The sequence below is a fragment of the Hevea brasiliensis genome, chromosome 14 (assembly GCF_030052815.1).
Source record: "Hevea brasiliensis isolate MT/VB/25A 57/8 chromosome 14, ASM3005281v1, whole genome shotgun sequence".
Lineage (NCBI taxonomy): Eukaryota > Viridiplantae > Streptophyta > Magnoliopsida > Malpighiales > Euphorbiaceae > Hevea > Hevea brasiliensis.
In genome coordinates this window covers 91,455,180-91,478,536 of record NC_079506.1, presented here as the reverse complement: position 1 = coordinate 91,478,536, position 23,357 = coordinate 91,455,180, and the positions used below count along the sequence as shown (strand labels likewise).

At 36.9% G+C, this 23,357-nt stretch overlaps 2 protein-coding genes across 4 annotated transcripts; one reads left to right on the top strand and one right to left on the bottom strand.

The window, feature by feature from the left end:
* Nucleotides 1-44: 44 nt before the first annotated feature.
* LOC110633909 (hydroxyacylglutathione hydrolase cytoplasmic-like) lies at nucleotides 45-8,361 on the bottom strand. Its single transcript, XM_021782734.2, has 6 exons — nucleotides 8,150-8,361; nucleotides 7,985-8,080; nucleotides 6,783-6,861; nucleotides 6,428-6,541; nucleotides 590-766; nucleotides 45-342 (listed from the first exon to the last, which is right to left on the bottom strand). Exons 1-6 carry the CDS (start codon nucleotides 8,344-8,346, stop codon nucleotides 268-270), a joined length of 738 nt encoding a protein of 245 aa, XP_021638426.2. The 5' UTR covers nucleotides 8,347-8,361; the 3' UTR covers nucleotides 45-267.
* Nucleotides 8,362-9,863: 1,502 nt separating this feature from the next.
* On the top strand, nucleotides 9,864-16,283 carry LOC110633920 (uncharacterized). 3 transcript variants are annotated; one of them, XM_058133920.1, is made up of 5 exons: nucleotides 9,864-10,067; nucleotides 10,185-10,816; nucleotides 13,489-13,761; nucleotides 14,852-15,110; nucleotides 15,732-16,283. In XM_058133920.1, the coding sequence occupies exons 2-5, from the start codon at nucleotides 10,187-10,189 to the stop codon at nucleotides 15,806-15,808; spliced, it is 1,239 nt and encodes a 412-aa protein (XP_057989903.1). In that variant the 5' UTR covers nucleotides 9,864-10,067; nucleotides 10,185-10,186; the 3' UTR covers nucleotides 15,809-16,283. The 3 variants fall into 3 exon arrangements, with proteins under 3 accessions (XP_057989903.1, XP_021638447.2, XP_021638449.2); XM_021782755.2 differs by having other exon boundaries at nucleotides 9,865-10,067; nucleotides 10,150-10,816; XM_021782757.2 differs by lacking the exon at nucleotides 15,732-16,283 and adding an exon at nucleotides 15,192-15,573 and having other exon boundaries at nucleotides 9,866-10,067; nucleotides 10,150-10,816.
* Nucleotides 16,284-23,357: the final 7,074 nt, after the last annotated feature.

Here is a 23,357-nt window from a genome sequence, read left to right as displayed (position 1 = left end):
CAACTGTAACCAACTTCAATTGCTAAAGAGAGAGAGAGAGAGAGAAATTATTCAAAAGTCTTTCAAGTCATTCCATGTGAAAAACATGGAAGTATCTGCAGGTAGTCACCGACTCCTCCTCAAGCAGCGCTGGCGGGAATACATGTCAACTTAAGACTGCAATCCAAGCAAAGCAACATATTGCCATAATCTAAATTTCATACAGCTACCAACTTTTCATTTTCTGGTGCGCTCGGTGAAAGAAAAAGGAAAATGAAGCATATTAATCTAGCCTCTCCAGTTGTCCTTCAACTGCCTTGTCTTCTGAAGAGTTTCTACTGGAGACTTGCAACCCACCCTTGCCTGTGATTGAAAGAAAGCGTCGTATAATAAACGCTGTGATGCACATGACACACTCTAGAAACCATGCTACAGCAGTTATGCAGGAGCAAGTAAAAAGCACAGGAAGTAATAAAATATAACAAAACAAAAAATGGCTACAATTCCAGTTATATATCCAGTGTGCCATGTAAATTTCCCCACAGAAGATTCACATGGTAAAATATTTTAACACAATTATAATGCAAAATCGTGTCAAAGGAAAGCAAACCTGAAGATCTGGAAGATCCACACGCAAGAACGGATTTGTCTCCCACTCTTCCTCAAAACTTGAGGGGATGGTAGGCAGCCCTGCTTGCCGCTTTTGCTGAGCCCATGATAGTTTCTGCTGTTTCTTTACATTGTCCAGTTCAACTGTCAGAGCAAACTGCAAGTTCTTGACTGTGTACTGCAGAAACATAGGACGAGATGTAACATTGACATAAAAATAAAGGGGATGCAAACCAAGCATGATCTGGATTCAATTTTTTTTTTTAAGTATACTTGTTTGCAGTGAAGATCAAAAACTTTATTTGAAGCACAGATCTTCCAATAACTAGAAAGATAAATATGAAATGACTAACCATGACATTCCATGGCAAACTTGCTTAAACCAACCACCAGAACAGTCCCATGCCCAGATTGCATATTGTATCACTTTGATGATTTTCCTCACTGTTTCTCGTAAATAAAATATGGCCGTCATTGCCATTATACCACATATTGACAGATTGCATAAACTCTCACCCCTCGGGCAACAGAACAAAAGCTAATGCCACTACTCATAAATCTTCCATGACCCTAAGAAATGCTCAAGAATTAGTCTGGTTAATTATCCTTGTCACCAGATTCAGCCAATCAACTCGAACATAAGGAACATCTCACTGCAGAATGTAAGGAACATCTCTATTAGTATCCTTATCTTCAAACTTCCAATAAATCAATCAAGTTGAGTGGAACTTCTCCTCTCTCTTTGGGAACATCTTTACAGCAATAAAAATAAACAATAGTCTGATTTCCGATGAACCAGAATAAAACTATTTCGATAGCTCAAAGGAAAAATGTGTTTGTGTTGGGGGGTGGGGGAGGGGGATGCGCCGCAGGGGAATTGAAATTTGGGTAAATATAAAAATAACCTGATACATAATTGAAGTTTGTTATGGAAAGTCAATCATTATATTATTTCTGTGTATATTCTGTATTCTGTATTCCTATTTAGGATTTCTTATTTAGGATTTCTTCCTAATTAGTATAACACAATTATAGGAATCAATTGTATATAAATACCCATGTACAGATTAATTGAAATATATATGAGAATCATCTCTTTCTACATGGTATCAGAGCAGGTCATCTATCTAGGGTGATTATTTGCCCTCACCACCCAGCTCAGGAGAGACCTTGGCCGCCAACCGGCCGTTTCGACTCCGATCAACATTGCCAGCGTCGCCTCAATCCCCTCATTCCACCACTGTGTGCTGTTGCCTGATCCAGTACACCATTAAAGGACTTCTGAGGTTTGGCTCTCAGATCCTATTTCGGTATTTGCTTGATTTGTGATTTTGGATTATTTTGTTGCTGTCAGCACTTTGGATTAGCGTTTCGGTTAGTTTTCTTTGTCTCAACAAATGGCAGACAATAAGAATGTTATTTCTGATGTGATTCCGATGATGACTAAGATTACGGAACACAAACTTAATGGTTCAAATTATCTGGAGTGGAGTAAGACTGTTAGGGTCTATTTGCGTAGCATTGATAAGGATGATCACCTTACTAAAGATCCACCTACTGATGATACACAACAAACTTGGCTAAGGGAGAATGCTCGGTTGTTTTTGCAGCTTCGGAACTCGATTCACAGTGAGGTAATTAGTTTAATTAATCACTGTGAATTTGTTAAGGAATTGATGGATTACTTAGATTTTCTCAGATTCGTAAAGGGAATATCTCTCGTATTTATGATGTTTGTAAGGCATTCTACTGTGCTGAGAAAGAGAATAAGTCTCTCACGGCTTATTTTATGGATTTTAAACGGGTATATGAGGAACTTAATGTATTATTGCCTTTTAGTTCTGATGTGAAAGTTCAGCAGGCCCAACGGGAGCAACTGGCTGTTATGAGTTTTCTTGCAGGCCTTCCTTCAGAGTATGAGACTGCTAAATCTCAGATTCTTTCCAGTTCTGAGATTTCCTCTTTGCATGAAACATTCACACGGGTCCTTCGTACAGAGAGTACCCAATCTTCACAGCCTGCCAGTAGTGCTCTTATTAGCCGTAATCCAAATGGACAACAGGGTAATAGAAGAGGAAGTAGAGGAGGAATTACAGCAAATGTATAATCAGCGTAATGGAGAGGCTAGTTCTAATCAGGACTCAAGAGGAGTCATTTGTTATTATTGTCATGAGCCTGGCCATACAAAATATAATTGTCCGCAACTTCAGAGGAAAAATCAGCGATCACAGATGGCAAATATGGCAGCAGAGGATTCTACAGTATCTTCCTCTGAGAAAACTGTTTTGGTATCCGCAGAGGATTTTACACAGTTTTCCCAGTATCAGGAATCACTAAAGACTACCAGTTCCCTATCATCTGCGATCACGAGTCGTAAATCCACTACATGCCTTGTGTCTTCCTCATCCAAATGGGTTATTGATTCTGGTGCAACAGATCACATGACAGGTAATTCTAGTCTTCTATCTACTTTTCAGTCTAATCCCACTTCCTCTACTGTTACTTTAGCTGATGGTTCTACTTCTTGTGTCATGGGTTCTGGAACTGCGAATCCGACTTCGTCAATTTATTTGTCATCTGTTTTGTGTCTACCTAATTTCTCTTTTAATCTTCTGTATGTTAGTTAACTTACTCGTACCTTAAATTGTTCTATTTCCTTTTTTTCTGATCAGTGTTTGTTTCAGGATCTTACGACGAAGCAGATTATTGGTAGAGGACATGAGTCAAGTGGTCTCTACATTCTGGAAAATCATGTACCGCGATCGCTTGTTTGCTCCAGTACCTTAACACCTCTTGAAGCTCATTGTAGATTGGGTCATCCTTCTTTGTCTACCATGAAGAAGTTGTGTCCTCGATTTGATCTTTATCGATACTAGAATGTGAGTCGTGTCGGTTGCAAAACATCATCGTTTGCCTTACGTGTCTAGAGTCAATAAACGGGCTTCATCCCCTTTTGAGTTAGTTCATTCGATGTTTGGGGTCCTTGTTCATTACTTCTAAAAGCTGGATTTCGTTATTTTGTTACTTTTGTTGATGATTACTCTCGTGTTACCTGGTTATATTTAATGAAGAATCGTTCTGAGTTGTTTTCTATCTTTTGTGCCTTTTGTAATGAAATCAAAACTCAATTTAATATTTCTGTGCGCATATTAAGAAGTGACAATGCTAAAGAATATTTTTCAGCACAATTTCAGTCTTATATGACACAAAATGGCATTCTTCATCAGTCTTCCTGTGTGGATACCCCATCCCAAAATGGCGTGGCCGAAAGAAAAAATCGGCATCTTCTTGAGGTAACTCGTACTCTTCTTTTTCAGATGAAAGTTCCTAAACACTTTTGGGCGGATGCAGTTTCTACGGCATGTTTTTTGATCAATCGTATGCCTTCTTCTGTCCTTAATGGGGATATTCCTTATACTGCTTTGTTCCCTACAAAATCTTTGTTTCCCGTTGAACCCCGTATTTTTGGTTGTACTTGTTTTGTACGTGATGTTCGTCCGCAGGTTACTAAATTGGATCCAAAGTCTCTCAAATGTGTCTTCCTTGGGTACTCCCGGATCCAAAAAGGATACCGTTGTTTCTCTCCTACTCTTAATCATTATCTTGTTTCTGCAGATGTCACATTTTTTGAGTCCACTCCATTTTTTTCTCAATCATCTGTGTATGAGAGTCAGGGGGAGGAAGATGATATCTTAATATATACTGTCCAACCAATGTCTAGTCCTCTCTCACAGCCTATTTCTTCCGTCTCTAGACCTACTCGGCCTCCTGTTGTTCATGTTTATTCCAGGAGATTGGAGATTTCTGACTCAGATCCTCCACCAGCTACTTCGTTGGGAGATCCTGTAACTCATACTGATCATGATTCTGATCTAGACTTACCCATTGCTCTTCGTAAAGGTAAACGTTCATGTACTTACCCTATCTCTTCTTTTGTTTCTTATAATCAATTGTCTTCTTGTTCTCGGTGTTTTGTTACTTCTTTAGACTCTATTCCCATCCCTAATACTGTTGGTGAGGCCTTTGTCTCATCCTGGTGGTGTCTTTGCTATGAAAGAGGAAATGGAGGCTTTAGATGCTAATGGTACATGGGAAGCTGTTGCCTTGCCCACTGGTAAGAAAGCTATTGGTTGCAAATGGGTATTCTGATGAAGGTAAATCCTGATGGTTCTGTGGCTAGATTAAAAGCACGCCTTGTAGCAAAAGGATATGCTCAGACATATGGGGTTGATTACTCTGACACTTTTTCTCCTGTAGCTAAACTTACTTCTGTTCGCTTGTTTATCTCTTTAGCAGCTACATATGATTGGCCCCTGCACCAATTGGATATCAAGAATGCCTTCCTTCATGGTGATCTTCAGGAGGAGGTGTATATGGAGCAACCACCTGGGTTTGTTGCTCAGGGGGAGTTGGGTAAAGTTTGTAGGCTTCGGAAGTCTCTTTATGGCTTGAAACAAAGTCCTAGGGCCTGGTTTGGGAGATTCAGTGAAGCAGTACAGGAATTTGGTATGCAAAAGAGTAAGTGTGATCACTCAGTATTTTATAAGCAATCTGAGGCTGGTCTAATTCTCCTGGTAGTCTATGTGGATGACATTATCATCACTGGGAGTGACTCTGCAGGTATTTCATCTCTTAAAACCTTCCTCCAAACCAGTTTGGACCAAAGACTTGGGATTATTAAAGTATTTTTGGGTATTGAAGTTATGAGAAGTATGTAGGGTATTTTCTGGTCTCAAAGAAAATATGTACTTGATCTATTGTAAGAAACATGAAATTTAGGTGATAAGCCTTGTATTTCACCAATGACTCCAAATTTACATCTGTTAGCAGGGGTTAGTGAGTTGTTTGAAGATCCAGAGAGATACAGAGATTGGTAGGAAAATTGAACTACCTTATTGTCACTCGTCCTGACATTGCTTATGCCGTTAGTGTGGTAAGTCGGTTTATGTCTTCCCCAACCGTTGCTCATTGGGAAGCCTTGGGACAAATCTTGTGCTATCTGAAGGAGCTCGGGAAGAGGTTTGTTATATGGTAATCATGGGCATTTGAATGTTGAATGTTTTTCGATGCCGACTGGCTGGATCTAAGGTTGATAGGAGGTCAACTCTTTGGATATTGCGTTTTGTTGGAGGAAATTTGGTGTCTTGGAAAAGCAAGAAGCGAGTGTAGTTTCTCGATCTAGTCTGAATCCGAATACAGAGCCATGGCACAATCAGTATGTGAGGTAATGTGGATATTTCAATTACTAGATGAGACAGGTTTTAAGACCCCCCTGCCTGCGAAATTGTGGTGTGATAATCAAGCTGCTCTCCATATTGCTTCTAATCCGGTATTTCATGAGCGGACCAAACATATTGAGATTGATTGTCACTTTGTTCGTGAAAAGATTCAACAACAGATCATCTCAACAGGACATATCAAAACTGGAGAGCAGTTAGGAGATATTTTCACAAAAGCTCTGAATGGAGCTAGGATTGACTACATTTGTAACAAGTTGGGCATGATTAACATCTATGCTCCAACTTGAGAGGGAGTGTTATGGAAAGTCAATCATTATATTATTTCTGTGTATATTCTGTATTCTGTATTCCTATTTAGGATTTCTTATTTAGGATTTCTTCCTAATTAGTATAACACAATTATAGGAATCAATTGTATATAAATACCCATGTACAGATTAATTGAAATATATATGAGAATCATCTCTTTCTACAAAGTTCTACCTATTTCTCAAGCACATTAATGTTTAAAGCATTATCTTTCCTTCCACAAGAGAGGAAAACAGCACCAATTTTCAATATTATCTTCACTTAACAAACCAATTTCAGAAAAACATTACCTCATGACCACAGTAGACTTGAGTAGGCTTTGGCAATGAACCCAATGTTTGACAAAGCGATCGATACATCTGTTCCGCTGTGCCTTCAACAAATTTCCCACAACCAGCAATAAACTGCACATCAACCGAGTTAGAAAAGCTGATTGCTTAAAACTGTATTATTAAAACTGAAATATTTCTCTTTAAAGGGATGATTTAGGACAACAAGTGGTTTGAGAACACCCCAAGAAGAACAAATGCATATTGCGAGTTTATATCCTACATATCTTGCCTACTTTATGTTCCCTACATATGACAGATTCTGATAAAACACTTGTTCCGGAGTGAACAACACAAGGTCTTCCTCTGAACTTACTAGAGTGTCACCAGTGAAAACTGCTGGATCCTCTCCCTCTTTGCCCGTCACAAAATAACTGATATGGCCTTTGGTGTGACTGACGATAGAAAGTTGGTGCAATGGAAGAACAACAAAAATTAATAAACAAATAAAGTGTTACAGCAAGGGGTGAAAAGGACGTAATGAAAATAGGTAGAAATTGTAAACAAATAAGCAAGAATTTTCAGAAGCTTTCATAGTTTGACAAAGATTCATGAGCAGAAGGAAAGCTCAGCCCATGTTTAATTTCCTCTCACTGACCAAGTACAAGTTCAAATTCATGAAATGCATCCCTAGAATTCGGTAACCATTTCCATTTCCATAAGCATTAATTAAGAGAAAAGCCCCAACTACGGGTTTTTATCCCTCAAGCTGAATCAATAGTGGAGAATCTATAGAAATCTAACTTTTTTAACTCATAAGTCATTCCCTAACTGCTAATTTATGGCAAAGGTCCCCACTTTAGGTAAGGAAGTAGAAGAGAAATTGCGTAAAAGGCATAAAAATTAGATCTTGGAATGATGTTTAAGTTAAAAAAAGAAAATAAGATGGTGATCAAGGAAAGGGCAAAGCTTGCAGGGTGGGAGGCACAATAAAAGGCATGCCAAGGAGTGTGAAGCGCCAAAATATTAACATGAGACCCAAGACCCAAGTTGTAACTTATCACCGTTGTCCAATGATGGGTACAACCCTTTATGTTGTCGGAGGAACCACCATGGACCGGAAGCCTAGGAACTAGAGGCTTCATTTTCTCATTTCCCCCTGCATGATCCCTACCAATGCCATACATAAAATCTAAATGATTACTTCTGTGCACCGACATTGACTCTATTTTTCGATCCTTAATTGTGCAAGGGGATTGGAGAGAAACTAAACAAGAAAAATAAAGAAAAAAAAAATAATATTTTTTTATTATTTAAATAAATTATTAAAATTAAAGAAAAATATAAATTTTCTCTTAAAAAAATAATTATGATATTATTTTTTTTATATCTATTATATTATAAATTTTCCTTATTTTTTATCAATTTAAAGGAAAAGAAAAAATAATATAATAAAAAAACGAAAAGAAATTAAATTTCTTTTCTCTTCCCTCCATCTTCCTCGATCCAAACAAAGCATGAAATTTGTCGAGAAAAAAATATGAAATTGAAGCGTGACGATGACCGGTGAGAACGAACTTGATGTTGGCGTGGTGCTGATTGGCAACTTGAAGAATCTTATTGGGCTTGACGGGATCCACCACCGCTGCTTCTTTATTGCTCTCATCGATTATCCTGCGACAAAAATTATTAATTTTCAAATCGAAATCAAACAATTATCATCTATCAACTAAAAATACTCACAGGCAGGCGAAGTTATCTTCCAAGCAAGGGACATGAAAGATCTTCATCTTTTTTACTTGTAAACTTTCCCACGTCCAAACTGTGTTAAGAAAGCAGAAATGGGACAATGCAAAGGAACAGGACCACGTAGTAGCAACCAATAGACGTGGCAGGAAAGCAATGGAAAGGGAAGGTTGCATGCGGCCAAGTGGCGCCATGGGACAGCATATTCCAGACTCTGCTTTCTGCTTTCTGCTTTCTGCTTTCTTGAACCTTCTGTGAAAGCAACTGAATACGCGTAGAACAAACACTGAAATATAACAAGCGCAAAATCGAGGTCCCGATCCAAAAATCAGAATCTTGTGCCCTTACCAGGTGTTCGACACTCGACACTTTAAGCTAGCTTTTGGATGAGTTAGGATCGGTAAATTCAAGAAGGTGTTTATGAGTTTCCTTTATGTCTCCCTTGTAAGTTGGGAGAAGGAAAATGAAGCTGCTCCTATTGCCTGCAACAAGTAAAATGGCAAATATGCTGGAAAGGATGCATTCCATATTTCCATTCCATTTGAGAGCGAGGGTGCACCAATTCCATGTTTTGCGGATAAACAATATGCTTTCATGCACCGTGCTGGAGCTGATAGGCTCCAGACTGCGATGACGGGTGCATATGGGAAACCACAAGGTGCATGCGCCACAGTGAACATTGGTCAGATTCTCCTTTCTGTGTCCGCTGTAAAGACAGCAGCCATCATGCACAAGAGGCGTCGTGACAAATTCAAGTTCCCTAGTCGTCAAAAGATTACTGTTCTTTTCATACTCCTGCATATTTACATCCATAAACGCCTATGAATGGTGCATCTTAGCGCATCTTATTATTGGTGAAGCTTTTTTTTTTTTGTTTTTGGTAGATTTGGTGAAGCTTTTTTTTAATAGGCAAGCAAGCAAACTTGATATTTTAAGGGAGTAACACCGGCTAATTATTGCATGCATTAAAAAATAGTGTTTTTTTTAACCCAATTTTTTCTTAAATTTAGAAAGAAAGAGGAGGATATATAAATCAACAGATATTATTAAGTACATTTAATATATATATATATATATATATATATATATATATTATCTTGTATAATTATATGAAATTATTTTTTATATTATAGAAAAAAAAATTTATGTTTTTTTATAATAGAGAAAACATTACATTTATATATATTGAAAATACTTTATAATCTTTGTAAATTAAATACATGGAAGAAGATAATTTGCATTTAAAAAAATTAAAGTAAAACTCGATCGGCACTTCATTTAACATGTTTTACACTATAATTTTTCATCCACCATTCAAAATATTTTACAACAATACTTTTTTTAATAATTTTTTAAAAAATTGTCAAAATGGATGAATCAATGATATTAATTAAAAAAAAAAGCTCAAAATTTTTGCTTAAAAAATACTACTTAGAACTTACTCTAATAAAAATATAAAAAAATAAATAACAAAATATAAAAATAAAGATAACACTATTTATTAAAGTGAATCATCATGTTTAGTAAAATTATTATCCTAATATGTATATGAATGGCTTTTTTTTTATAATAATGGCTTTTTTTTCTTAATATTTACTATTGGATTATTTTTAATTAATTTTTGTATACCAATGTTAAAGTGTTTTTTTTTTTTTTTTTCTTGCGGAATAATTTTACGTATTAATTAAAATGAAATGGAATAGGGTAGCGTATAATTTCTCCTCAAAATATGCACCTGCTTGGTTGACATTTGACCTTATGGAATCGCCAACCTCGATGGTTGCGACGATGCTTTGCCTTCTCCCCCAAGAACCCAACGAAACGAAGTACACAGTCCTTTCTGCTTGCTAGCCTGAGTCGAAGAATGTCATTTTCACCAACAATTATGCGTTTTTAAGATTGATTTCCTTCTGAGGTAACCTATTTTCTGATCTACATATCATTGATTTTTTTTTTCATCATTTTGTTTTCGCTTCATAATCTCATATTGCCACCAGTTTGTGCGATTTGTGAATCTAAATCACCAAAGCAGCAATGTCAAAACCTTCCCCAAGAATCATCCATGGACTCCTCAGACTTCACTATCGCCAACATGTCTCCAATTCAAAACCCTCATCTCCAAGCACTTCTTCTATCGCCTGCAAAATTGGCAGCTCACTTGCAAGACCTTACTCAAATGGGTTCTCCAACTCCACTCTTTTAAACTCTCAAATCCACTCCAGCCCATCTTTTTGTTCAAATTCGACTTCTTCAAATGGGGGTTTATCTCAGGTTCTCTCGTGGGCAAAACCCAACTTCTCTTCTTCATTGAGGACTTACCACCCGTTTGCTAAACAGAGTTGTTCCTACGGGGTGAGGCAGTTTTCTTTCAAATCTTCTTCGAATTTTGGCAAAACTTTCAATGGGAATTTTGCAAAAAAGGTGTTCGAGAAGCCTGCTGCGGCAGTTTCCTCTACTTTTTCGGGGTACCGTGATGCTTTAGGGTTGCAAATTGATGCCTTCTGGAAGCGGAATTTTCTCTTCCTGCTCGGTGCCGGAGGAGTTGTATTGTGTGCTTTGCTTTGGAGGGTTATGTTTGGTATTGCAAATACTTTCGTTGGCCTTTCTGAAGGCATGGCCAAATATGGGTTCCTTGCCCTTTCTTCAGCCATAGTTGCCTTTGCAGTAAGTTTTTCCTTCAGTGGTTTTATTGTACCTTATTTTATTTACTTCTTTTCAATGCTTTTTGATTTACTTGAGATAAAATTATGTCCTGGTGCGGTAGTGCTTTCTAGTATTATAGATGCGTGAACCAATTTAGATAATTTAAATGGATCTATGATCTACTTACATATTTACTACCAAAATATATGGTCTGCTTCTAGCATCGTGGCAACATGGGTGCTCTTGTTAATTTTATTTCAACACCACCTTCAATAACATTTTCTGGAACATATAGCTATCAAAGCATAGTTTATGAATAGTCATTGCATTCAAACATTTGTCTAGAATGTCATTTGTTTGAAGCACAATGATGGGATTGCGTTTGAAGGATGAAAGCACCTTAAAAAAGTGTCCCTTTGTTGCTTTGGAAACTCTGACAGAATTTTTAATGCTTGGCAATTTATTGAGAGGAGGGGAAATGCTTAGTATATTGACATTTGACAAATGATTGTTCACAAAGGCACCATCCAATAATCATGATGTGAATATGTGCATAGGCAGAAAATTGGCCTTATCAATGATTCCTCTTGAAATTTTGCCGGAAAGGAGTCTGTTAGGATCCAAGTAAGTAGCTGGGTGGTTATTGATGTCATTTTCTGTTAGGAGAGTAGTTAATATTCCTGTTGATAAATAGTGAGGGTCCATTATAATTGATTTAAACAACAGATGGAATACAAGATTCTCTTTCTGTCTTCGTGGTACTTTTCTCTCCTTCTTTCTCTCTTCTCGTTTCCCTCTCCTGTTCTCCCTAATTCTTTTCACCTTCTGCCTCCTTTTCTTTCTATTGTCCTTGCTGCCAAGCAGGGGCAGACTCAGAGTTAAATATGGAGGGGGGCCAAATTTTAAACAACTACTATAATTAATGAAAATTTATAAACTATATTGTTATCAAACATTATTTTTTTGGATAAATCATATATTTTATTAGAAACCTTATCTAATTCTGACAAATCCTCAACATCAAATAACATGGACATTAAATACTTCTTGACAATTTACCTCTACTATCATATGTAACATATAAAAAAAAAAAGTTTGTCACTCTTTTAAGTCACAAAAATAATCCACAAGTGAACTTTTAGGAAATTTTTCAACAATGAGAAATTCATCTTTAATGTTATTATGAAACTTATTCTTAATTATGTTCATAGCCGAAAACGATATATAGCAACAAGTAGTCGGAGAGTAGTCCCCTCGTCATTTCCCATCGTACCTTTTTTTTTCTTTTTATATTATTTTATTTTTTTTAATTTCCAGAGTATTCTAAACAGATATTCACACTTTATAATATTTAATTATTGTTATTTTGTTCACTTTTAAAATATTGTTTAGCATAATAATATCTAACTCCATAACTTTATTGTTTTTATTGTTATAATTATTATAATTATTATAATTATAGAGTTAATGTATTATAGTTATGATATTTCTAATTTAAAAAAAAATTTTGGAAGAGGGGGGGGGGGTGTTTCCCCAAACGTATGCCCAAATTCTAGAGTTGGTTATACATTACAATTATATATATATATATAAAGGTTCGGTCCTCCCTGCTGCCAATCACTGAAGTTGGGCCTGAATCTCGGGTCCGAACAGAGCCAACCAAAATTAGGATGTTAGCTAACCCAACCAAAGATGGAGAAACAAGAAATTAATTCAAGTAAAAAGAGAGTAAAAAAAAATATTGCTGTAGCTTAGCTTAAAAACAAGATCCTTGCTGAAGAGCTGATAAGCATCAGCTGTAAAAGCTTTGGCAAGTCACCAGTTTTGAGCTTTGAGAAAGGTAACACAGCTGGTGGAGATCCCATAGTCAAATCATGAAGAATAGAGAGCTGAAAAGGATCAGGGAAAGAATGTTGCTTTGGAGGTTCAGTTCCGTTTATAAAAGCATTGTGCAATGCCATTGCATTGGCTATACTAGAATGGAATTTTTGCTATCTTTTGAAAATATAAAATCTTCAATTGATAAGGTTAAATACGAGTCATTTCATACCGTGAAATTTGGGATGATTGGTTCATTGGTAGTTGTCATTTTGCTTTTGTAAATTTTGCAGACAGTCCTGTTTGCACATAAGTAACACGCCCTTTAGTGCTTTTATCAGCACAAGTTTCATTTATTAATAAAAACGGAGATGAGATTTGCAAAACTGCTCTCTATCTAATTCGTGCATAAATTATAAGGAATTTAACTCTTGAGAAGAATTTCTATGCGGCAGCTGGTGGCAGTCATGTGGCTACATATGCATATTGCTATGCTTTAACTTTATTTGCAACTTGCAAGTTCTTACATTTTGGCAACATGATTCTCAACTTAAGCTTCCAAGCAGCTAGTGACAGGCAATTGGTTAAAATGCAGATTCTGATGATAGTCACACTTCAATGCTGACTCTGGTGATAGTCATGCATTTATGTTTCAGGATTCCAACTTTCATTGTGTCATAACTGAAGTGGTCATCTGCTACTATGATTTCAAGTCATTATTAAAAGTGCATGATGCATCTTTATAGCCTCCCTGAATGTGAAATCTGCAGATATCTAAAAAAATGGATTTGGTTGCTGGCTATATTCTTAGCATTTTTGCAGAAGAAGCATGCATCAAACTTAAAGGTTACCATTTGAATGTTTTATTACTGTAGGGCCTGTATATCCGCTCTAGAATCACAATCAATCCTGATAGAGTTTATAGAATGGCTATGAGGAAGCTTAATACTTCTGCTGGAATTCTTGAGGTTATGGGTGCTCCACTCGCAGGAACAGAACTTAGAGCTTATGTGATGTCTGGAGGTGGGATTACACTGAAGAACTTCAAGCCAAGGCTTAGGAGCAAGAGGTGTTTTCTCATCTTCCCAATACGAGGGTCGGAGAGGAAGGGTCTAGTCAGTGTTGAAGTTAAGAAGAAAAAAGGCCAGGTTGCTTCTATTCATCCTGTACTCTATTTGTTTTATTCATGTGATGAAGCGATATAAGTTTTCATTTGGAGTAAGTCCTGTGTCTTAGGTTGGTTTTTGATGTTTTGCCTCAATGTACTCATAAGAATCTAGGTGACTATTTTTTGATGATTTTCTAAATTAATACCCTGCTAATGATGAAGAAGAGTATGTGTCAGGATCAGGAATGAGTTCTTGGTTTTTTTGATGAAATGTTTACAAATTCGTTTTCTTTATTTTTCATTTTTTTTAAAACACTTGTTCCTGAAATATATTGAAGTGATTGAGGTCATGAATATGATTCTTCCAATCAAATGCCACTCTTGTTAAACCATAAATTATGTGGCTCTTATATGTAGCAAATTGACTGTAGACTCTTTTCTCATGATGTGGCTTTCATTTTGTTGTGGATGAGCATTGTTGAGATTTGACTTCAGTTGTTACCCCAAAAATATTTCCTGCATTTACTTGTGTTTGGCATATTGAGGAAAATTGATTAATGGAGTCCGTATTTCTAGTCAAGTCAAAACTTTGCCATTTTCAATCAAAATAGCTTCCATTTAAAAATGGGAATTCTTGTTTCAAAAGGAAATTGCGTTAATTATATTTTAGTCTCTGTGTCTCCATTATTGAAGATTGTTTTTCTTGCATATGGGATGGGCACAATTTTGCCAAACTGCTTTAAAGTTCTGGTTCTCTATTTAATTTGTTCTTGTTGTTATTTTGTTAATTTTTTAGGGTTTGTACAACACAATACCTACATGGTATTGTTGTAACATTAGCAAGTAGAATCCTGACACCTCATGAAATTATGGCAAGCAAATGTGCAGTAGTGGAGAATAATTGATGGTCATTCACATCATCCTCTTCTGCAGAATAGAGATAAAAAAAAAATTGCTATCCTGAAGCTTTCTCTGCACATTCATTTCTCCATATCTCTTAAATATCTCAACATCCCAGAGCTTCTTGAGCATGCATCTCTGGGACCCTCTTTTCTTTTCATTCGATGGAAATATTTATAGAGATGCTTCAATGGATGGTAATGTCCTGATGGTGTTATTCTGCTGTGCAGTATGATATGAAGCTATTAGCTGTTGACATTCCCATGGCATCGGGACCTGACCAGAGATTGTTTCTGATTGGAGATGAGGATGAGTATAAGGTTGGCGGTGGACTAATATCTGAGCTGAGAGATCCTGTTGTGAAAGCAATGGCAGCCAGCAAGGAATTTGATGATCTTGACCAAATTGAGGAAGAGGAGGATGCCGCAAGAGAACTTCAGGAGGCAGAAAGAAAGCACCGTGAGGAAATTGAAAAACTTGAAAGAGATGGTTCGTAGTACTCGTTTTTACTCAAACTTTCCCTCCATTCTTTTACGTTTTTTTTTTTTTTCGTGGATATTTTTTGGATAGATGCCTGAAGCTTGATGCAGGCAGGTCTTTTCATTTGTATCCGAATTTAATTCTCCACAGCTTTTTCCTTTAAGCTGCTAAAGAACATGTTCAAAAATCTCAAAAGTTAAAAGTTGAGAAGGTCTAATCAAGACAATGAGGTGTACAACTGGGGTACTGTGCTTCACTAGAAGTGCAATTTTCCTGATTTGGATTGCTTGCCTTTATTTTAGGTTCGCTTTCTTTTCTTTTTGAAGTCTGAGAAATTTTTGTAGCATCAACTTCTACGATGACATGCTTTAGTTCCTCTGGGTACTTCTTACCAGATGGATGGACGCCCTGTATTCATTTCTTTTTCATGGAAGAGTGCTAAAATGAGGAGTCCTAGTAGCCCTTTTCTTTATTTCCTTGTCACAATCATTCAACTTATAGCTGTTGTTTTCATCTTGTATGTTTACATCATGCACGGCATACATTCCTGTTAAATGAGCAATTGAAGTCATATTTGCTCCTTGACAAAATGGCATTGGACCATCTTTTGGTATGACTGGATATGTGCAGGTTGGCTGCCATTCATGCGGTGGGGATCATCTTTGATGTTAAATGGGAGGAAATTTGGGAGTATTGCCAATGCATGACCCCGACAGAGAGTGATGTGATAACACCTGAAGCCTAACTACGTCACATGGTTAAGCATATAAAAGCATTCCTGCATCAAATGCTGGCAACTGCTAGTGACCTGGCCATGTTTGTGAAAAAGAGTTCTTACGTAACAAAAAAATTAAATTTCTCTCCTATAGGAGATTGAGAATGGACATCTTGCATTTAAGATTGTAGCCTTGCAGGAACCCTGACAGTCGACGAAAATAGCATCATATCAAGGTTGGCGAGATCATGCCTTGATGCAAATAGCCAACCGCCGCGGACCCACCTTTACTCCTTGTTTGTATATACTTCTTGTTTGTTTGTGAAAATTATTTCTGAAAAATGGTGATTTTAGGTAACTATTATTTGTCGCAGATTTTTAAATCACAAAATCTGTTGTTTAAAATTTTTGTATTCCCATTTGTATTAACACAATTTATGATATTTCAATTATACTTTATTTTTCCATATTCAGAAATGAAATATTTTCATAATCTTTATATTTATTTTACTATATTATACCATTTAAGCAAACAAGGTAAAATCATTAATTTTTTTTATCATACTATCTTTTTAAATATATTAACAATAAAAATCATGCTATATAATATGATATCAGATATTAATAAAGCATGTCGCACTCGCCTAAACAGGTTGTTAATATAATTAAACCGTTGAGTGTCACTAGGATATTCCCCGTAAGATCAGTTTCCAGTTTCCAGCCCATCTATTCTCACTTGGGTATCTTCAACTCCTCAGTGAATGAAGTATGCGGGGCATTTGAGAAAAGTAAGTAAGGCCACTGAAGCTCGTTTTGATGGTTGAGCATGAAGTCAATTCAAGGAATGATCTCACCATGTTTTAAATCATCATTTCCGTTTCCAGAAAATTCAATTCCAATATGATTGCCTATTGAAACCACAATGAACAATTCTGAGATCTAGATAAGGCTCCCCGAGTAACTTTTGTAAGTTCATAGAATTTGAATTCTTTCCCGTGTCAAAATAAAGGGAAAAGGTGTTAGTATTATAGGTTTTGAACAAAAATGTTTGCCATTATAAGAGTTAATTATGCCAAGCCAACCAAGCTATCATCTCAAGGGCAAAGGAGATGAAATTTTTGCTACGCCAATAGCCTTGAGGTTTATCGATGAACTTTCCTTCAGTGGTACTAAAGTCATATATTCAGAGCTGTGAGATATTGAATTCAAGTTAAAACTAATTATACCAAAAAAAAAAAAAATTTGAAATAGCAAATTGAAATAGCAAGGTAGATATTAATTTGATTGGTTGTAATTTTTTTTTTAAGATGAATCACAATTTTAATCTGAGAGTCAATTTAACATCGTTATTTAAGCTATTTTTTAGAAGAGTACCTTCATAAATATGTTAGAGTATATTAAAAATTTATTTAAAATTAAATTTGATGTATTTTAACAAAAGAAACTCTAAAATAACTAAGCTCTTCTTTTTCCACCGTCTAAAATTATGCTTTTCTAAAAAATTGTTCTCGATGATCTTCCAACCTCAACTCCAAAATGGGGCCTCATATGAACGGAAAATGCAAGAGAAATAAACTAAAAATTGAACAATAGTTGATTTCTCCTAGATCTTTCATCAATTATAAACACATACATGACTGAAAATTACTACCACAAGCACGTGGTTTTGTAACACTTAATTAGACATAGGGCTCGTTTGGCATTGTTGTTGAAACTACTGTTAAGAAAATCATTTTTTTAAATATACTAGTTAGAGAGTATTAAAAAATAATTAAAAATTAAATTTGATCAATTTTAGTCATAAGAATACTAAAATAACAAAACAGTTTTTTCCAAATTATTTTTTTCAACAGCATCTAAATTTATGCTTTTATTCAAAAAAGCAGTTTCATCCTTCAAAACTCAATGCCAAACAGGCTGGTAAAATAGCAGTCATCATACTAGCTACTAGTCTAATATCCACATTCAAATTTCAAATTCAAATTCAAACTTACACAAGACTACAAATTACGAAAAGAGAACAGCTTCTTGGAGTAATTTGCATCAGTAGCAGATAACACTTCCCCAATGTGACTTGACTCTTCTTCAGGTAACTTAACAATAGCTTATCTTCTTCTAGCAACAGAAAGTAATAATGTAATACCCCAAATTTTTAAATTTATTATTTTGTGAGTAATATTAATATTTTATTTTATTTGAATTTTAGAAAATTATTTGAAATTTTTCGAATTTTAGAAATCGGGTTTGATTTTCTGAAAATATAAAACTTTGATGATTTTTAAAAATTAATTTAAAAACCACGTGGCAAAACTAAAAATATATTTGGACCCTACAAATTTTTCTGAGTTTTTTAGAATTTTTTCGAAATTTTTGGACTTCGTTTTCGATCCCAAGACAGAGTAAAAATTTAAAATTTTGTTTCCTGAATCGAACCAGCAGAATCGAACCGGACTGGATCGGACTTGTCTAATCGGACCGGCCTCCCTCCTTCTTTTCTTCTCTTCCCCGCGCGTCCCGACCCTTCTTCCTCTCTCTCCCGTTTTCTCTCTCCTCCCTCCTCCCCACGTCCGCCGCCGCCACCCAGCCCTCCCCACCTCGCCAGCGCGCTGCCCTAGCCTTCTCCCACCGTCGGCAGGCCTTCTAGGAGGCCGAAAATGACGCGCAAAGAGGTGCGACGCGCAGCGTGACGTTTCGGCTTCCCAGCCGATCCGGCCACCGATTGGGTCAGGTCTTGTGTCAAATACCATCTACACCTCGAGAGCTTTCCATAAACACCAAGAACACTAAAATCTATCAAGCGGTTTGCCCAATTTTTGTCCAAAAAGTTTTAGCCCATTTCGATTTTTGGGCTAGATTTCTCGCAAACCGTGAACCCCACGAGAAAACTGAGAGTACCAGAGCGCTCCACTCGTCGAGAGCTTCGCGAAAATATAAATTTCAAAATTTTTTGACACCGTTTTTTAGTGGGTCTCACGAAACTTCACAGTATTTTTCCGAGCATTAAATGAGCTTAGAAAATATTGTAAAAATTATATACTAACCCCCGTGTTGTGGGCTTCATGTAGGTACCTTCAATTCACGGAAATTCAACGGTTGCCCGGGTCTGTGAATTTTCAGCCAGACAGACCGGCTACCGAAAAAGTCTTAGAATTAGATCGAGATTTTGGCTACCCACCATTGTCAGACGTCCTGAGCGCGTTCCCAAGGTCCAAATCGGCATAAGTAAACCCGAACCTTACTTTTTCATAATTTTCTAATGCTTGAATTAGATAAAAAATTCATAAAATATTCGTGGTAGCTCAGAAAATTATAATTCCTTTTGCACTAGCTTAGTAATGATGCTAAAGACCGCGGGGCAAAGTTTTAGAATTTTTAGAACTCATTTGGGTAGTTTTTGCAAGAGGGTTAAATTATGAGGACTAAACTGTAATTTTATATGTTGTGATTTATGACTGTTTGGATGGGCCCAGGAGGGGCTGTGTGATGTGATTGAGTTGTGGGTGTATGGCTTGTGAATATAGAAGTGCATTTTAAGCTCTTTTGCAGGTTGGGTAAGTTCTAGGTATAGGGGAAACTCTGCCGAATTTTCGGTACGACTTAGAATATTTTTTATCTTTTTCTTAGTTTGCATTGAGTCAAATTTATTAAATGATTATAATTGTTGCAAGGTATTTTGCGGTCGCTGGATGAAAGCTCTTCACCGAAGTGGGAAAGAGTGAGGAGTCGCCACTTTAATTTTGAGGAAAATTAAAGAAAACCATTCATGAAAATAAGTTTAAAAGAAACCACTTCGAAAATAGAGATTCTAGGTTCGAGGTCCATATACGAGCGGGAAAGGTGTTAGGCACCCCGCCTAGTTCCTCAATAAAGGTAAACAGATTTAATGTTATGCTCTTTTATAAATCAAAAGGGTAATTGGGGGATTGGGATAGTGATGATGTTAATTCTTTATGCAAAATAAAGGAATGTTTGATATTTCACTTATTTTGGGTTACTCAAGAACACGAGTTAATGAGATGGCCCTTTAGTGAATGAAGTTATCTTGCATATTGGAGTTGTGTTATTTTAATTTTGATTTCGTTAAGAGAGCTCGGATAAGAAGTTTCTACCAATCTCTAGATATGTTTTATTAAGAGTTTTAGGCGGGAGATTTCGGATAAGAACTCTCCTCCGATCTCCACATATTTTATAAAGGTTTTGATTGAGAAACGGGTAAGAACTCTCCCCTGATCTCTTAGAGTGTTTGGCTTAAAATTTAAATGAAGGATCTCGGATAAGAACTCTCCTTCGATCTCCGTGTTTTATTTAAATGAGAATCGAGTAAGAACTCTACCCCAATCTCTTAGAGTGTTCGGTTCAAAATTTAAATGAAGGATCTCGGATAAGAACTCTCCTCCGATCTCCGTGTTTTATTTGAATGAGAATCGAGTAAGAACTCTTCCCCGATATCTTAGAGTATTCGGTCTAAAAATTTAAATGAAGGATCTCGGATAAGAACTCTCCTCCGATCTCCGTGTTTTATTTGAATGAGGATCGGGTAAGAACTCTCCCCCGATCTCTTAGAGTGTTCAATTTAAAAATTTAAATGAAGGATCTCGGATAAGAACTCTCCTCCGATCTTCACATATTTATTAAAATTTTTATTGAGAATTGGATAAGAACTCTCCTCCGATATCCACATATTTATTAAAATTTTGGTTGAGAATCGGATAAGAACTCTCCTCCGATCTCTTATTTATTAAAATTTCGTATTGTACAATCTTATGAATTAAGGAATCTAGTAACCGAGGGTGCAAAAGACCCACGTGTAGATTTTTGGAACCCAGTGAGCCTTATCTAGAGGGTAGACAAGACTCCAAACTTCTTGCCGATCTCTTATGTGATCGCCTTATCGGAACTTTTTAGTCCGATCTCTTTGGTTGCTCGCTCAGAATCCAAACTTATCGGATTCCCGATTTATTACATCATCCTCTGGGCTCGCTCTATGGCCCGACCTCTAGACTTATTTGGTTTAACCCAATATTTGACCTTTTGTTACAACTTTTCCTTTTTATCATTTTTATTTGTTTTGAAAACTCTCATATCGAAATACCCATGCCTACGCTCTTTTGAATAGTTATAAGTTGCTTACGAGATGAACGTCTACTGTTAAAAAAAAATAAAAACCAGATGATGATAGAAGGGATTTGCAAATAAAAATAAGAGAAGATACAGGAAATGACTACTGGCCTAGACAACTTGTTCTGAAATTTAATGTGACTGGATATGAAAGAAACCTTAAAAAAAAAAAAAACTGGGGAAAACCAACCGAGGGTATTCAATAAAATAACAGTTTACTGCAACTGTTTTGGGATTTTAATGTAACTGAACATAGAAGAAATTTTAAAAAGGAAAGCTGGAGAAGATAGATGAGGGCATTCAACAAAATGGCAGTTAAAACACTTACCTGTGGAAGATTGAGGCTATTGAACTAACTCTGGAGACACAAGTATTGCTGCGTTGAAGGTTAGTGGTACAAGGACCAATGCTTACTTTGAGATTGGGAGAACCAAGTTGAAATGCGGTAGAACCAAAGCAACGGAAACAGGGTTAGAATAAGATCAAGCTGAAAGAAAATAATGGGTTGAGATGGGGGGGGGGGGGGGGTTGATGCAGACGAGACCGAACGAAAATGGTAATAGTAGAGTGATGAACAAATTGAAAATGGAGAATTTCAGGGTTCGTAAACTCTGTCAATGGAGATACTCAAGAAAACTAGTTTCTGAAGTTCCTCGATTTTATGTAAACTTAAAGTAGCAAGACCGAATTGAATTTCAAAGTCTTTCCACTATAATCACCACCACCTTTTTTTTTTCCGTTCCTCAACAGTATTGCATGCAGGTATTTATAGGGAACGGGTGCTCCTAATGAAGGGTCAAGATCTCATCTGAGGAGATGGAAGGTTTAGATTTAAAAGGACATGATCTGATGCCTGAGAATTGAAGAGAATCAAAATGGACGGCTGAGATCCTATTTAGAATATTTGTCCTTTCTCTTTTCCAATCCAACGGCTCAGAATCTTCCTGTCAAGATGGATCCGAAGGCTGGGAACAAAGGCGCCAGTCTTGTCATCTACTTTTTGATCCAAGGGCTCCAGGTTTGTCCTTACGAGTAAGATCAACGGTGGAGATTCAGAAGCACAGGATTGTCATAACTGTCCTGGCGTCTGTCAGTATTGTGGGCGATTCTGCAAATGAAACGTGCGGTGAAGATTTGATCTTGCCTGCAATGCTTTAACTACCTCGGCTTTGATTATGAAGGAGTTTATTGGAAGTCTTTTGTCTTCTTTTCCGATCTCCATTCCTTCCGTTCTCTTAGTCATGACTCTTTTCCGATCTCTCTCACATCAGGTCCCTCATCCCTTCCCTATTTGGGATCGCCTAAATAATGAAGTTTGATCTTTAAAGGTTCCCTTAATGATGTAATTCGATCGCTTGGGATCGCCCCAAATGGTGAAATCTAACCTTGTGGAAATGAAATGAAATTTTATTTGAAGGTCATTATTTAATTATTGCATTAGTGAAATTTTCGATCTCTGATGTGCCTACCCGATCTGGTTCTTAACTAAATCGTCTTTAGCCGATCTGTGACTCTGAACATTTACCTTATTTCGACGACCTTAGCTAGCCGATCTCATTTTATTTTATTTATTGTGTTTCTGGAACTTTCCCGCGATGCGTCAGAAAAGTGGGCAAATTACACCAACCGATGCACCGCTTGGGACTCTGTGAGCATTGAATGCTCACACGGGTATAAATAGGGGGAGGGTCCCTCAGTTGCTCCCCTATGCCATTTTCAACACTCTGCTCACAATTTCAACTTTCTCTCATTTCTTCAAGTTTTTTCGGCACCAATCACACTCCGGTAAGGACTTTAATCTTTCTCTTACTTAAGCTTTTTTACTTCTTTGAAAATGAGCGGCGCCGAGGGCCAGAGAGTGGCTAGCCCCCCTTCCGTCCATGTCTCATGGTCATCGGATGAAGTTGAAGTGGTCGGACCAAGTGGGCAATCTGAGCCTCCTACGACTTCCGCTTTAGTTCGTGGTCGAGCAGCTCAATCAAGATAGACATCTTCCTCTAGTAGAGAAAATCTTCCGATGGATGAGTTGCCATCAGTCCTCTAGGAAACCGATCTGCAATCCATTAGTCAAGAATACAACCTTCGAACTAACTCCTTTGAGCTTATCAGATGCCATGGCAATCTCCGAGCCGATCACTTTTTTGATGAAAATGATGCGATCATGGTGTATGAAGAGCAATTAAAAGCCGGGTTTCGGTTTCCCCTTGATGACTTCTTCAAGGATGTCCTGAAATTTTACCATGTCTCGGTAGCCCAAGTACATTCGAACTCATGGCGAATTCTGGTAGCTTTCAGAGGCTTATGCCGGGTCAAGAAGCTCGATCCTACCGCGAAGGTTTTTTTCGAGCTGCATAGGCTTACTCGCCGAAAGGACGACGAGTACTGGTTCTTCCAGGAAAAACCGCACTGTGGGCTTTTTACCG